Here is a 15,437-nt window from a genome sequence, read left to right on the forward strand (position 1 = left end):
GATCAGCCTCCCATTGTATTGACACCAGATGGATATTCCTCTGGTACAGCTGTAGTGGTGATACGCGCTGGGATTAGGGATCGTATGCCAGCGCGTAATGATTGGCTGTGTATGTGGTGACGCGCGCTGACGGTGGAGGATCAGGGGTCAGCGCGGGGTCGTGGGTTACGGGGTACTGATTGGCTGTGGGCCGGTGACGCGCTGAGAGGGAGTGACCGGGTGGCAGCGCGGTGTGATTGGTGGAGTAGTGTTAACACGCGCTGGGGAAAACGGATCGTAGAGAGAGTGCGTCGTGATTGGTTCACTAAGGAGCGATGCTCACGTCGACGTCCGCATCAGCTCCGTCTCTCGTGAGCAGGGGCTATAAAAGGGGATGCACACAGGCGTAAGGGCAGTATGTAACCAGCGAAGAATGAAGACGGGGATGAAGACATAGGGCCCTGCGGTACCTAGTCCCGCTGTCCTAACGGGACCGGGACTCTGTGTAACCCAGAGGCGAGTGTAGTGTGTGTAGCCATAGGCATAAGGTCTACACGAGCCGAATGTATTGTGTGTAGCCAGAGGTATAGGGTCTACACGAGTCAAGTGTATTGTGTGTAGCCAGAGGCATAGGGTCTACACGAGTCAAGTGTATTGTGTGTAGCCAGAAGCATAGAGTCTACACGAGTTAAGTGGAGTGTATAGTCCAAAAGGATAGAGACCACCCGTTGTATTGTGACACGTCAAGATTTAATAAAAGTGTGTTACCCGTCAAGAAGTTCCTGCCGTCAATTCCAATACTTCACAGCTATTGAAGGCTTCATGAACTACGTGGTCGAAATAGATGTTAAATAATGTGGGAGCCAGAGGGCATCCCTGTCGCACCCCAAGGTGGACAGGGAATGGTTCCGACTCTTGGCCACGTAGTTTTACCTGGGCCCGCTCACCATCATGAAGGTCCTTAATGATCGTGAGCAGGGGGTCAGGGACTCCGAAATCATGAAGAACAACCCGGAGCCCAGGCCTACTGATGGTATCATAGGCTTTGACCAGGTCAATAAAGCCGAGATGTAGGTCTTGTTGGAATTCCCTACACCTCTGCTGTAGCAGACGGACAGAAAATATGGCATCTGTGCCCTATCCTGAAACCGCATTGGGGCTCCGCAAGCCTCTCCTCAGCGTGCCTAGCAAGGCGATGTTGAATAATCCTTGCCAGGACCTTTTCCGGCACACTGAGGAGTGAGATGCCCCTGTAGTTGTTAGTCTGTGCGGTCACCCCCTTCTTAAAGAGGGGGACCACTAGGGCATCCTTCCAATCCTGCGGAACACATCCAATGGTCCAGACTGTTATATGATGTCATGTAGGGCAGTCTGTGCACAAACACCACCCTCCCTCAGCATTTCGCTTGGGAGATCATCTCTGACCAGTTTCTTTCCTTGCCTCAGGCTCTGGATGGCCTTCAGTGCTTCAGATGGCACCTTCAGCCAGCTACTCACAGGGGGCGGCGACTTCCAATATATGAGGCACTGCAGCCTCGGCAGGGTCATACCCACTTTGTCCCACGTTGTTTTCCAGGCTGAGGGATTTCCCCTCCCCCATGACCTCGCAGAAATGCTCAACAAATATTTAAACCTGTTCCTTGGGGTCGGAGATTGCATCACCGTTTTTTCCCCTAATGATGATAGCAGGTGTGGCACTGCGGGTTACTTGTTTGATGGAATTAGGGAGATTTGTGATTGTGGGCCATTGAGCTTCGCACACCTCGCTGCCACGCTCCCACGCCCCCTTCATTATTTTGTTCAGAAGAAGAACCACCCCCTGTTGTTTGGCAGTCTCCTGCCCCGAGTAGAGGACTGTCCACCCCTCATGCTGGCAGGAGCCAGAGCCTATCTACCGGACCTCCTGCATACCACAGAGATCCAGGCGGTACTAGTTCAGCACATGGCCGTCCATAGTGGCTTTTTGTTGTTTCTGGAGGAGCCCTGAGGGTAAGGATTCTGTCTCCTGGCTCCGCCAAATGTGGTTTTGCCAGGAGACGTCAAAGACGTCTGTCCTCCTGGAGCCTCTGGCACAAGCTGAATTAATTTAAATTCATTTTATAATCGTAGTTTAGTGGTAGTTAATTGAAGGTGGAGGGGTTACCAACCCCTCGCACCCGTTCAGAGCCCCCATCTGACCGCTGTGGTGGTTACCCACCACAGCATTGCCGTCTGGCACCACGAGGAGGTAGGGGGTTGTTTTTGCCACACACTCTCCGCCATACACATCCACACACACACTCACCGCCACACACACATACACACACTCATCGCCACACACACACACTCGGCGTCACCTTCACACACATACACACACACACATACACTCACCACAGCTTCCACATGCAAATCGCGACCCTTCATTAGTGATGCAGAATGCCAAGTGCCGGATTAAAACTCACACGGCCTCCCTTTCAAGTCAACCACCCGCACCACGCCACCCGCACCTCTCGCCCACCCACCTGCTCCACGCCACCCGCTCCCCCCACAACTCTCGCCCACCCACCCGCACCACGCCACCCGCACCACTCGTTACTAGTTCAGCACTAACTGGTGTGTCGCAGAGTAAACACAACACATTACAATTCGAGTACGACGTTTCGCCAGTAATTGCACCTAGCCTCATCAGGCAACAGCCAGGGTGGTGGAGAAATCCTCCTGGTTCGATCGTAAATGGAGCGGATCAATGTGGCGTCGCTTGTGAGCCAATCGGGTGCGAAGACCAGAGAGGGGGGGGGGGGGTAATGTGGGCCCATAAACATGGGGGGGGGGTAATGTGGGCCCATAAACATGGGGGGGGGGGTTAATGTGGGCCCATAAACATGGGGGGGAGAACACACGCCACGACGCTCCACACCACCACCACCACGGCACTGGGGTTTCCCCACAGAAGAATATTACGCCTCAACCTGGAACAAGAAGTGTGCACACGAAGCTGCTGCTACTGCGGCTGTGGCTCCGCAGCAGCAGCAGCCCCCAGGATCAGTCTCGGGGGCTCGCGACAGCGCTCTAGCACTGCCGTGGCTTCCGGGCCTCGCAAACATCGCTCCCCTTCTTGCTGGAGGGAGTACCCAGCAAGGCCATCGGGAATCACAAACCCATCGATGAACAAGGACATGTCCACATACCTGTGCCTACCTTATTACAGACCAATTCAGACCGTATTGGTCAAGGCGTGGCCTTATAAATCTCAACGTTCATCCTACAAAGTCCCATCAGAAGGAAGAGACGCAAACTAATACACTTTTTTGTGCCCGTATTGAAACGGCTGTATGCTGTATGGACCTGAAAAGTCAATTTCCCTGTTCAGGAATACGGAGTAAACTGTGTGGGTTGACAGGGATGTATCCATGTCGTTACCACCACTGCACAGGTGGCTCAAATGCCAGAGAAAACATTTCTGGATAGAAACAAAAAACATCCGACTGACCACCGAAGCGCGAGGGAGGCCTGGGGGTAAAACGACCAACCCTGCTGCAGAAATCCATCGTTCGTGATCTGACCTACCGAGGGAAGATCCTGAAACTGGATCCGGACACTTCGTCGAAGATGTGGGGACACTTTCTCCAGGAAAGGGAAATGAAGGAGAGTCGATGTATATGCATCGTGAACGGCTGCCCCGATCGGCTCGTTCAACGGCGATCTGAAACAAATCTACGAGGTGACGACTCGTGAAGCAGTCGAATGGAGATATCAAATCTTGGCATCAATTTGCCATCTGTTGCAATCCCCCAAAATGTCACTTGAAAGGATGGAGAGTGGTGGCGCAGCGGTTAGCGCTGCACTGAGCTACGCACCCAGCGATCCCAAGTTCGATTCCTGCTCACAGCCACCAACGCCAGTGACGATTATTCTAAACTGATCTCGGGCTTCCCCTAGTTCGACTTGGCCTCCTAGGTAGCTGATGCGGCGTGTGAAGGTCGCCACGGGGAACATGAAGTCGGCCGTGTGGGGCTGGCCATCAACGCCTCGAGCCGCTACTCGCTAACACCACTTGCCCCAACAGGCTGTTGAAGCTACCTGGGGGGGGGGGGAATCTTCTTCTTTGTCTTTGTCTTCATCCCACGAGAAGCTAGTCAGCCCACCTCTCAATGCCTGCTTTGCACACTCTTCTATGAGTAATTGCATAGATGTGCAAATATCCCGCACTGTTTGTACGTGAATATTTATATTTTAATTCTAAGCAGAATTAATTGGGCTGCTTTGTGGGCGAATGAATGTGCGTGTACGGCAAAAACAAACCCCTACCTCCCTTGTGATGCCGGACGGCAACGTTGTGGTGGGCAGTGCCGTGAGGGGAGGGCCACTTTAGATTGGCCTTTCCCCTCATGGCGTTACTAACCACCACAGCAGCCTAATGGGGGGCTCTGGATGGGTGCGAGGCGCTGGTAACCCCTCCACCTTCAATTAACTACCACCAAACTATGATTATAAAATGAATTAAAATGTATTAAGCTTGTGCCGGAGGCCCCGGGGGGACAGGCGTCTTTGACGTCTCCTGGCCAAATCCTATTTGGCAGAGCCAGGCGACTGAATTCTTACCCTCGGAGCTCCTCCAGAAACAACAAAAGCCACTACGGATAGCCCTGTGGAATGTTCGAATGCTCACTACGGAGGAGAGGCTGCCATTCTTCTGTCGGGAGCTTGACCGGTACCATCTGAATCTGTGGTATTCAGGAGGTCCGGTGGACCGGCTCTGGCTCCTGCCACCATGAGGGGTGGACAGTCCTCTACTCGGGGTAGGACAAAAGAATGAAGGGGGGTGTGGGAAGCTGTAAGCCCCAGGCTACTTTGGGCTCGCCTTCCCATCAACCAGAGGCGAGGAGTGGTGGTCGTGGTTACTTATGCCCCCACCAAGGACGAACATCCGTGGAGGCATGCAGGCAAGGCCGATGAGTCCGATGCCTTCTATAACCTCCTGTCACAAGTGCTCGCTTAAGTGGCCCCTTTGTGATAAAGTCGTCTTGTTAGGTGACTTCATTGTCAGAGTTGGTCATGATGTTGGCACCTGGTTTGGAGTGATTGGAAGGCATGGATGCATGCCGGGTCTGAGCAAGAACATCTGCTAGACTACATAGTGATGGAACCTGGATACGGGCCTATGTCTTTGACACCAGGACCTACCGTGGAAATGATCTGTCCACTGACCATCGACTTGTCATCGTTTAAGATGCACCTGCCATTCTTCCACTCAGGTGGTGGGTGTACACCCAAGACCCCATTCAAACCCTTAGTGGCATGGTCTCGGCTAGCTGATGAAAGTTGCAAGCGAGAATTTCATCATCGCTTGTGGCTGGGGTTGGCATCGTCCCCCACTCCTCCTGATGCCTAGGGGGAAATGGGCGAGGGTTTAGGACTGTGGCTCATGCAGCTGCAATGCCTGCTTGGGCACATGGTCCAGACCTCATCAGAGACCCTGGCTGACAGAGGAGGTGTTCAGGCTGGCTGAGAAAAAGCGACAGGCCCAATCTCATCGGCTATAGCATCCCACGTCAGAGAATGAGGAGGCTTGCCGCAGCCGTCACTCAGAAGTTCAGAGAGCATGAGGCACTGAAAGGATGGTTGGTGGTCGCGGGTTGCTGAGGAGATGGAGTCTGTCTCAATGGTCCGCGATCACAAATCGCTCTTTAATTCCATAAAAAAGTAACCTGCAGCGCCACACCCATTACCATCATTAGGGGAAATAACGGTGATCCAATCTCTGACCCCCAGGAACAGGTTTGCAGATTTCCTGAGCATTTCTGTGAGGTCATGGGGGAGGAGAAATCCCTTAGCCTGGAAAACAACGTGGGACAAAGTGGGGATGACACTGCTGAGGCTGCAGTGCCTCGTATATTGGAAGAAGTCGCCCCCTGTGAGTGGCTGGCTGAGGGTGCCATCTGAAGCACTGAAGGCGATCCAGAGCCCGAGGCAAGGAAGGGAACTGGTCAGAGATGATCTCCCAAGCGAAATGCTGAGGGAGGGTGGTGTTTGTGCACAGACTGCCCTACATGGCATCATAACAGTCTGGACCATTGGATGTGTTCCACAGGATTGTTTTGTGTCGTACACCCTTCCTCTACCTGACACAACCCACTTTATAAAGCTGTCACGTGGTGAACAAACGTGGCCAATGTCTTTGCGTGCTGTGTAGCAGCAGCACACCGGGGTGCGTTACTCACGCCGGCCACGTGTTTAATCATTGCGCGACGTCATCAATTGGGCTGTGGGGGTGGAGGGGTATACGACACAACGGTTTTACTCGCACGGGCCATCTGACCCAAAGCAAAAAGGAAACCGCCGCTGAATGGTTTGGGAACGAGGCGGGCGAAGCAAGGGGGGAGGCTTTCTTGATGGACTGGTGTTGGGGACGGCTTGGAGTTAAACATAAATATAATTATTACATATTCATATTTATAAAGCACCTTCTTTGATCCAAGGTGATTAACATAATAAAACATCGGTACGTCTGAACAAGGACAGTATTTGGATGGCAGGGGCATGCAAGGCGTGATGAATGAGTGACATAATAGTGCTGGGGGGGGGGGGTCACGAAAGGGGGAGTGGAGGGAAGAGGAAGGGAATGGGCGATAGAGAAGAGGTGAGACTTGAAAGGAACGGAAGGAGGTTAAAGGGGGGGGGGGGTAGGGCGCTTAATGTACAGGGATGGCATTGAGGCTATGGTGCAGTGTCGAGTCTATGGTGCAGTGTTGGGTCTATGGTGCAGTGTTGGGTCTATGGTGCAGTGTTGGGTCTATGGTGCAGTGTTGGGTCTATGGTGCAGTGTTGGGTCTATGGGTAGTGTTGGGTCTATGGTGCAGTGTCGAGTCTATGGCGCAGTGCTGCTCAATGTAAGGGAAGCCGATTCCAGTGGAGGGATGTAACCAGAGATGGGCCGTGCCGGCTATCATTGGCACCGCCGCTGCTAATCAATAACAACACTTGTCCCAACAGTCTGCTAAAGGCTACACGGGGGTGATTTAGCTTTGTAGCCCCGCAAAGAGTAGGAGGGAATTAGGATGTATGCGCCGCATCGCGATCTGACAAGCGCGTGAGATGACCACTTGGCATCGACCCACCGTGTGATTCTGTATCGACCCAGACACGCACGGCGTGTTTCCACTGTCACGTGGGACGACCGTTCTCTCGGATGAGACCTTCCGTATTGGATGAAGCTTTGCGCTTCACCAGGATTATCTGTCCGCCTCCGATGCAACGACTCCTGCCATGCTTACTGTGCCGGATGACGCTCGTGCGGGGCTTGTAGCATGATGTTGTTATAACCCTGGGGCCCTAAATAAGCAACGCATGCATATTAAAACACGCTTTTTTTACTTTCATAGTAAAGTAAATGTGTTTTTTCATTTGCTACACAGTCGGGTAATACGACAAATTGCTAACCTTGAACACCCAGTCGTTCATAAAAGTTTAAGGTAGTAGAGTACTATTGTACGTGCAGAATCACTGAACCGGAATTGATGGCTTGAAAGCATTTAGCGTGGGGCCCTTGAAAGTGCGGGCAGTAGCTACTGCACGTGTAGTAGCTACTGCACGTGTAGTAGCTACTGCACGTGTAGTAGCTACTGCACGTGTAGTAGCTACTGCACGTGTAGTAGCTACTGCACGTGTAGTAGCTACTGCACGTGTAGTAGCTACTGCACGTGTAGTAGCTACTGCACGTGTAGTAGCTACTGCACGTGTGTAGTAGCTACTGCACGTGTGTAGTAGCTACTGCACGTGTGTAGTAGCTACTGCACGTGTGTAGTAGCTACTGCACGTGTGTAGTAGCTACTGCACGTGTGTAGTAGCTACTGCACGTGTGTAGTAGCTACTGCACGTGTGTAGTAGCTACTGCACGTGTGTAGTAGCTACTAATCCTACTACTACTGCTGCTACTCCTGTTACTCCTGCTGCGACGACTTCTGCTGCTGCTGTTGCTGCTGCTGCTGCTGCTACTCTTGCTGCTGCCTGCGTGTCGAGGCGGTGTTGTGATTTCAGTGGCCGCGTCCTGGCCCCTTTTGGTGCACAAACGAAGCCGTAGCAGCAACCGTGCTAACCTGCGATTAGCATGGTTGGCTACGTATGGTGCGAAAGAAGTTCAACGTACATTACATAAATACGATGGACAGAGGGAGAGCGAGAGAAAGGGAGCAAGAGATAAAGACAGAGAGAGATGGAGGGAAAGAAAGACAAAGGGAGAGGAAGAAATGGAGAGAGGCACAAAAATACAATTAAAGGGAGATGGAGGGAGAGAAAATGAGAGGGAGAACGATCGAGAGAGAGTGAGAGAAAATGTGAAATTGGGAGATCTCAACACAATGTGGAATGTGGAAAAAGTGGGTTTTTTTCCAATTATTTTTGCAGCCAAAGACATTTATTATTATAATGATATATTTAATCTGATTTCAAATGTCCCGAGCAGGAGTTACTCAGTGTGCAGGTGCAAATTTACATTTGCATCTTAATTTCCAGAGTCGGCAGAGGTGTGAATTAGAATGCGGAATGAGTTATGTTTGAAATGCATGGGAGAAGGCCGATGGGGTTTAACACTCGCCCACAGGGTGGTGGTTATAGAGGTCACGGAGGTGGTGATGGTGGTGTTGGTGCTGCTGGAGGTGGTGATGGTGGTGTTGGTGCTGCTGGAGGTGGTGGAGGTGGTGTTGGTGCTGCTGGTGGAGGTGGAGGTGGTGGTGTTGGTGCTGCTGGTGGAGGTGGAGGTGGTGGTGTTGGTGCTGGTGGAGGTGGTGATGGTGGTGTTGGTGCTGCTGGTGGAGGTGGTGCTGCTGGAGGTAGTGCTGGTGGAGGTGGTGTTGGTGCTGCTGGTGGAGGTGGTGATGGTGGTGTTGGTGCTGCTGGTGGAGGTGGAGGTGGTGGTGTTGGTGCTGGTGGAGGTGGTGATGGTGGTGTTGGTGCTGCTGGTGGAGGTGGTGCTGCTGGAGGTAGTGCTGCTGGAGGTGGTGTTGGTGCTGCTGGTGGAGGTGGTGGAGGTGGTGGTGTTGGTGCTGGTGGACGTGGTGATGGTGGTGTTGGTGCTGCTGGTGGAGGTGGTGATGGTGGTGTTGGTGCTGCTGGAGGTGGTGGAGGTGGTGTTGGTGCTGCTGGTGGAGGTGGTGGTGGTGTTGGTGCTGCTGGAGGTGGTGGAGTTGGTGGAGTTGGTGGAGGTGGTGGTGCTGGTGGAGGTGGTGTTGGTGCTGCTGGTGGAGGTGGTGATGGTGGTGTTGGTGCTGGTGGAGGTGGTGTTGGTGGTGCTGGTGGAGGTGGTGTTGGTGCTGCTGGTGGAGGTGGTGATGGTAGTGTTGGTGGTGCTGGTGGAGGTGGTGGAGGTGGTGATGGTGCTGCTGGGGGTGGTGGAGGTGGTGATGGTGCTGCTGGAGGTGGTGGAGGTGGTGATGGTGGTGCTGGTGGAGGTGGTGGAGGTGGTGGAGGTGGTGTTGGTGGTGCTGGTGGAGGTGGTGATGGTGGTGTTGGTGCTGCTGGAGGTGGTGCGCGCTGGTGGAAGTGGTGGTAGTGGAGGTGATGAAATTGGTGGAGGTGGTGGGCAGCAGCGGTGTAACGGTGAGGTCCCTGCACTCCAAACCCAGCGACCGGAGTTCAATTTCCGATTTATCTGAAGCGGTCTTGGGTCTCCCCGAGGTCGGCTCTGCCTCATGACTACCTGGTGTGGTGCGTAAACACCGCACCGCTAGGGAGACAAAGGTGGTCGTGTGCCGTGCCGGCCTTCGTAGGTGCTACCCACTAATAGCACTTGCCCCAAGTCTGTTGGAGGCGATATGGGGAATATTTTTTCATTGTAGATGGCGTGTGGTTTGTGTGTGAGAGAGGGTCTGTCAACCCCTCCAACTGAACACTTGGGTGATACCAAGAGGCAAGGTGGAGGCCTGGGGTGGATAGGCATCTGACATTTTCCGCATGAACCATCGTCACGCGAACTCCGCTCATCCTCGTAGCAGCGGCAGCAGCAGCGGTGACTTTCGGCTGCTGGCCATCGAACAAAGATGGCGGTCACCGCATCATCACCCGGCGATTTCAGAGGCGCTTCTGCGGCCGTCTGGAACGCTCTTCCTTCCGATATGAGGAAGCCACTGAGCTATGCAATTTTAAATCTATAGTGAAAACTAATTTCTGTAGAACTACTTTTTGTGTTTAGTTTGTCTTTATCCCGAACCTCCAATTAGTGCGGTTGGCTACGTGCGGTGCGAAAGAAGTTCAACACACGTGCGTATTGCGGCCATCGAAGGCTCGTTGCTGGCAGTAGGATGTCACGGGACAGACCCAGGTGCTATGGGTTGACTGGCAGATGCGTCGCCTCTGCACGGTGCCAATTCATCCACTCGCACAAAGACAGATCCCCGGTATAACCTTGGCAGACTGTTGGGGCAAGTGCTGTTAGCGAGCACCGATGAAGGCCAGCACGGCACACGAGGGGGTGGGTATCCAGCACCACGCCCGGCCGCCTTTGTCTCTCCAGTGGCGATGTTTACACCGCGCCAGGTACTCATTTGAGGCCGAGTCGACCTAGGGGAGTCCCAGGACCGGTTCAGATAATTGTCACTTATGTTGGCATTGAGAGGAAGTCGATCTCGGGTCTCTGGGTTCGTAGCGCGGCGTGCTAACCGCTACGCTACCACTCCCCACACAACAACCGCCATTTGCCACCAAGTGGTGATGACGTCACCACGGTGCTTGTGCCAGGCTACGTGCATGTTAAGGCCATGTGAAGTATCGAACGCACGCCGGTAGGAGGTCACGGGATAGACCCAGGTGCCATGGGTCGACTGACTGAGATGACTGGTCGATGCACCAGCAGGGATTCTTACTGTACCAACTTGCTGTGTTTTAGCCGGCCAGCGCTCCGCTCGTTGTTGTGAGCGTCGCTCCTCCGCCCTTCGTTGTTGCTGGAGGGCGACTGCCTCCAACTGCCCAGTAGCTGCGTCCTTCACGAGTCACCTCCACGAGCCCAATATTGACAAGTCCACTCAGCTCCACGTCCTCTTGTATCACGTCACTCCATCTCTTCTCCAGACCGTGCCGCATCAGTTTAGCCTCCGCTATCTCGTCGAACAGAAGCTGTTTAGGCATGCGGTGACTAGGCATGCGAGCTACATGACCCAGCCACACTCACTCACTGACTCGCACTCGCTCACGCGGCCGATGCGGCGGTGCCCCTATGCCCCCTCATTGGGCCGTGCCGGCCGTGGTTCACATTCACCGGCACTGACGGAGACCGCGGCGGCGATTACGCCCCTGGAACGTGCGACACGCGTGGCCACCTGGCGTGCCGGGGGGCGTCCCCTCAATCTCCACCCGGGGAGATGGGGGACGCTGCCCCCCCATCATCCCAGGAGTGGAGTGACCATGGCTGATGATGACCGTGGTGGTGGTCTTCATAGGGAGGTGCTACTCGCTAACAGCACTTGCCCCAACAGTCTGTTCAGGGGATCTTTGTCTTTGGTGTTGCCCCCCTCTGCCCCTCCCCCCTAGAAGTGGCGGCTGCAGCGCGGGGGCAGCACGGCCTCCCTGCGCAGCAGCACCATGAGGAGCAGCCTCTTCCAGCTGATGATCCACACCCTCGACCCCCTCGGAGATGGTACAGGCCCCCTGCCCCCCCCTCACTCCCCTCCATCTCTTTCCCCCTCTCACCCTCTCCTCCGTTCTGTTTCATCTAGACCTCGACACTGCCACCCTGCCCATAAACTCAGCACTGTGCCCCTATCGTGCCATTACTCACCTGCGTGATCATTGCATTCATTCCACATCTGTCCATTCGTCTCCACCACAGTTAACCCACCCCCCACACCCACGCGCCGCAGTGTATCGTAGTGGTAGTAGTGTCTAGCCGTGTGTATCTATCGTATGTTGAACTTCTTTGGTGTTGTCCGTAGCGAACCGTGCGAAGCAGCTCCTCAAGAAATCAGCTGGTCTCTCCAAAGTGATTCTTAGCCTGCGGTGCGAGATGATGCCCTTTCCGGGTGCGAGATGTGGCCAGATTTTTCTAGAAGGTAAATCGTGGAAACGCAAACTAAGCACGGGCACGTCCGTAAAACTTCTTTGTTTCATTAAAGCCCTGTCTTTATTAACATTGTTTTTTACGATTGAGAAGTAAAAGGGTGCAAGGCTGCAGCAAAGGTTAAGAATCGCCAATCCAAATGATGATTTAAGAGTACATCAAAGCTGCCGGTGGCTTCCTAATATCGGAAGTGGCGTTCCAGACGGCCGCAGAAGCGCGTCTGGAAGCGCCGCACGACGCCGCCTTTGTTCGACCGCCGCGAGGACGAGCGGAGGGGGGGGGAGTGTCGTATGAGGACGATGGCTCCGAGCTCCTTGGCCGAGATGGGCGGCGAGGCGGTATTGTGGTGACGAGCGAAATGCTCGTCAGCGGCATGCGTCGGGAGAGCGAAAAAAAATTCCGAAATGAAGAAAGAGAATTATCTTTGAGAGACGTGTCGAGGTTTACAAAAATCACCAAACCCCCCCCCCCAACCCCGGTTCCTTTTTGCGAGAGTCATGGCAGAGTGACGCGGCGGGAGTTATTTTTGGGAAGCCGCCGCTGACCTTTTCCGAGACGCGGCGTTGCAGTGAAGCGCCTCGCACGTGTCGATAATCCCCAGCGGAGGCGTCACTTCAGCTCCCATCTCCCTCCACCTCTCCTCCCTCCCCTCTCTCCCTATCTTCCACTCTCTCTCCCCTTCTAACCCTCCCTCTTCCCCTCTCTTTCTCCCATTCTATCCATCCTCTCTCCCTCCCCCTCTCTTTTTTTTTAAATAGAACAACCTTTCTTTAAAAAAATCCATAAATCAAGAAAGGTATTCAAATCGCTCAAATAAAGAAAAGTAGAATAATTTCTGCAAGCTTGACGCACTCCTTTTGAAAAAATACATTAAAAAGAAACGATAATTTTCGCGTTAATGTTATTCCTTTTTAAGTTATTTCTTTATTATATATTTTTATTATTTCCCTTCTACGTGACTTTACCGAAAGAACCAAGAATATGAATCCCTGCAGTCCCGAAAGCTTTAAATAAAAATGTATTCCTTTATTGTTTTGACCGTCCGTCTGCAACTCCTCTGGGCAACCTTCACTCCAGCAACCGATTTATGAATGTGGATGTTAGAGGGGATTACGTGAAGATGAGAGGATCGTGAAGATGAGAGGATAACAAAGGAGATTAGGGAGATGGTGAGAGTTGAGATAAAAGCTTCGTTCAGGGGCGCCGATTGTGCAGTTGCGGTCGCCACCCACAATCACACACTCGTCGTGCCTCCTCAGGAGGTGCAGAAACGGGATATTCTCCTTGTTGGTCACCGGCGCGTAGACGTTCAGCAGGTGGATGGTGACATCGCCCACCCTGACCGTTACTGCGAGCAGCCTGCCCTTCACCACTTCGGTCTGGGTGATGAGCTCGGGATGAAACCCTTTAGCAAACAGGGTCGCGACTCCACAGGAGGTGTTGTCAAGGTGGCTGTAGAAGGAGTCTCCTCCCCACTCCTTCCTCCAGTAATCCTCGTCCTTGACCGTGAGATGCGTCTCCTGAATGAAGAAGACAGAGGCAGCGTGTTTCCTCGCAAGAGACATTGCGGAAAAACTCCGCACTGCCTCCCTGCACCCGTTCACGTTTAGGGAGGCGATGCACATAGGCATTGGTTTTTCCTTGCTTCCATGTCACTCGGCGTGGCGTCTGGGATTGCGAAAACCACATCTTCGGTGTCTGGCAGCTTTTCTGCTTCCTCCCCTGGTGTGGGAGGTTTCACCGCTTCTTCCGGTTCGAGGTCTGGGAGGGGTTTCTCCTCTGAATTTGACCCTTGCGATCCGGTTTCTTCTGTGTTTTTCCTCTTGCGATTTGTCACTTGAGGCGGCGATGTTGGGGCCACTACCTCAGGTGTAGGAGGCTGCGTGGCTGGCGGGTCCGATGTGGGCTGTTTGGGGCCTTGTTGCAGTGGGGGCTCTTGCTGCTTTGCCCCCTTTACTCTGCCTCCCTCCTCTCCACTCTTTTCTCCGACCTTTGGCATCGTCGGTTTAGGGCAATCTCTTCGGAAGTGCCCCTCTTCTTTGCAAAGATTGCATTTGATGCAATCCTTGGCATAAAACAGTCTATGGGCAATGCCTGCGTAGACGATCACAAACGATCCCTCCTCGTGTTGTCCGGGAGTCAGTAGGACGTGCACCTGCCTCCTGAAAGAAAACGTGTTTCAGGGCGGGGTCTCTGCACCCCAGTGACAGGGCACGTACTTGCGACACGATCGTGCCCAGCTTGGACACGTGCTCCAACATGTCCTTGTCGGATGTAGGGCGGCACGTTCGAAACGACGATTCGCGCCGCCACCGAATCGATGGGTTCCAGTTGGACGTAGAGTCCCCCCACGGTCATCCCCTTCTCGACGGCCGCATCGGCCACCTTTTTCGTCGTCAGGTAGAAGACTCCTTTCCCGCTGATCTTCGAGGCGTGGGAGACGATGCCTAGCAGGACGATGGCGCCCAGGGCCGCGACGTACTCTCCTCGATCGTGACGGAGCTCGAGGCGTAGCAGCGGATGTCGTTCTCGCGCGGCGGAAATATTCGCTGCGCACTTGGGGGGGGTTGGCCTTGGAGCAGAGGCCCGAGTGGGGGGCCTCGTGACTCCGGGCAGATTGGCAGCTGCGGCCTGTGCGTAGGTGGCCATTTTGTTCCTCCTACCCTCAAACGCTGGCTGACTGTGGTGTAGTGCTTCTATACAGAGCTCCCCTCGAGAGTGTAAACTGCGGATCAAGAAGTAATCCTCATTGAAGAAAATAAAGAAAGTGAGAAAATGTATTTAATAAATTAGATGTATTTCTTATTTATTGAAATGAACCTATTGAGAAAAAAAGATTATATAAATAAATAATAAATGGAGATCAAATTGTAAATGTACGTGATGAATAAATAAATAATCTGCACAAGCGTGTAAGCAGCCTAATAGTTAATCATCAACAATTAGGCTGCTTAATCCGCAAAGTCAACAATAGTGTTCAAATTAACGTGTTTGGCTTTAACTCTGTTCACGGCAAATGCCTAGTCTTGGCTCACACAAGAAACAAGTTGTAACAAATCTTAAAAAGTTTGAGAATCGCAAACTGAGATTAACAACATAAGCAGAAGAATACCGGAACAATAAACAAAGTATAAAACGCCTGTAAAGTATGAAAACGATGCTTGAATAAACTATGGGATTGACCACAGCGCCTAAGAAACAACATCGTGTTTCAAAAGGCTGTGCTTCACCCAGAGCTGTTAAGCTTCATAAAGTAAAGAAAAATAGAAAACCACACAAATATGGCTACCTGTGTGTGCAAGAGGCAGAATACTTACTCTTACTGAGAAAAATCTGGAAAGAAATAAAGTAGTTAGAAGTGGGTTTCTAAGTTATAGGATGGAAAACTCGGGAGCTCAAACGAAGCGCGTCTCTCTCCTCTCCCCCCTCTCTC

The 15,437-nt window shown here is 52.9% G+C and overlaps 1 protein-coding gene across 4 annotated transcripts in view; it reads left to right on the forward strand.

The window, feature by feature from the left end:
* Window positions 1-15,437, forward strand: part of LOC133354849 (sodium/potassium/calcium exchanger 2-like) — a 46,778-nt gene that overhangs the window by 11,965 nt on the left and 19,376 nt on the right. For 2 of the 4 annotated variants that reach the window (XM_061572395.1, XM_061573051.1), the window contains exon 4: window positions 11,479-11,584. In XM_061572395.1, the coding sequence (XP_061428379.1) occupies window positions 11,479-11,584 (106 nt within the window). The remainder of the gene's footprint in view (window positions 1-11,478; window positions 11,585-15,437) is intronic. The other 2 variants (XM_061573737.1, XM_061574526.1) reach the window with 1 other exon arrangement.

This window comes from Lethenteron reissneri, chromosome 1 (genome assembly GCF_015708825.2).
Source record: "Lethenteron reissneri isolate LAM-NWPU_2019-01 chromosome 1, ASM1570882v1, whole genome shotgun sequence".
In the NCBI taxonomy this organism is placed as follows: domain Eukaryota; kingdom Metazoa; phylum Chordata; class Hyperoartia; order Petromyzontiformes; family Petromyzontidae; genus Lethenteron; species Lethenteron reissneri.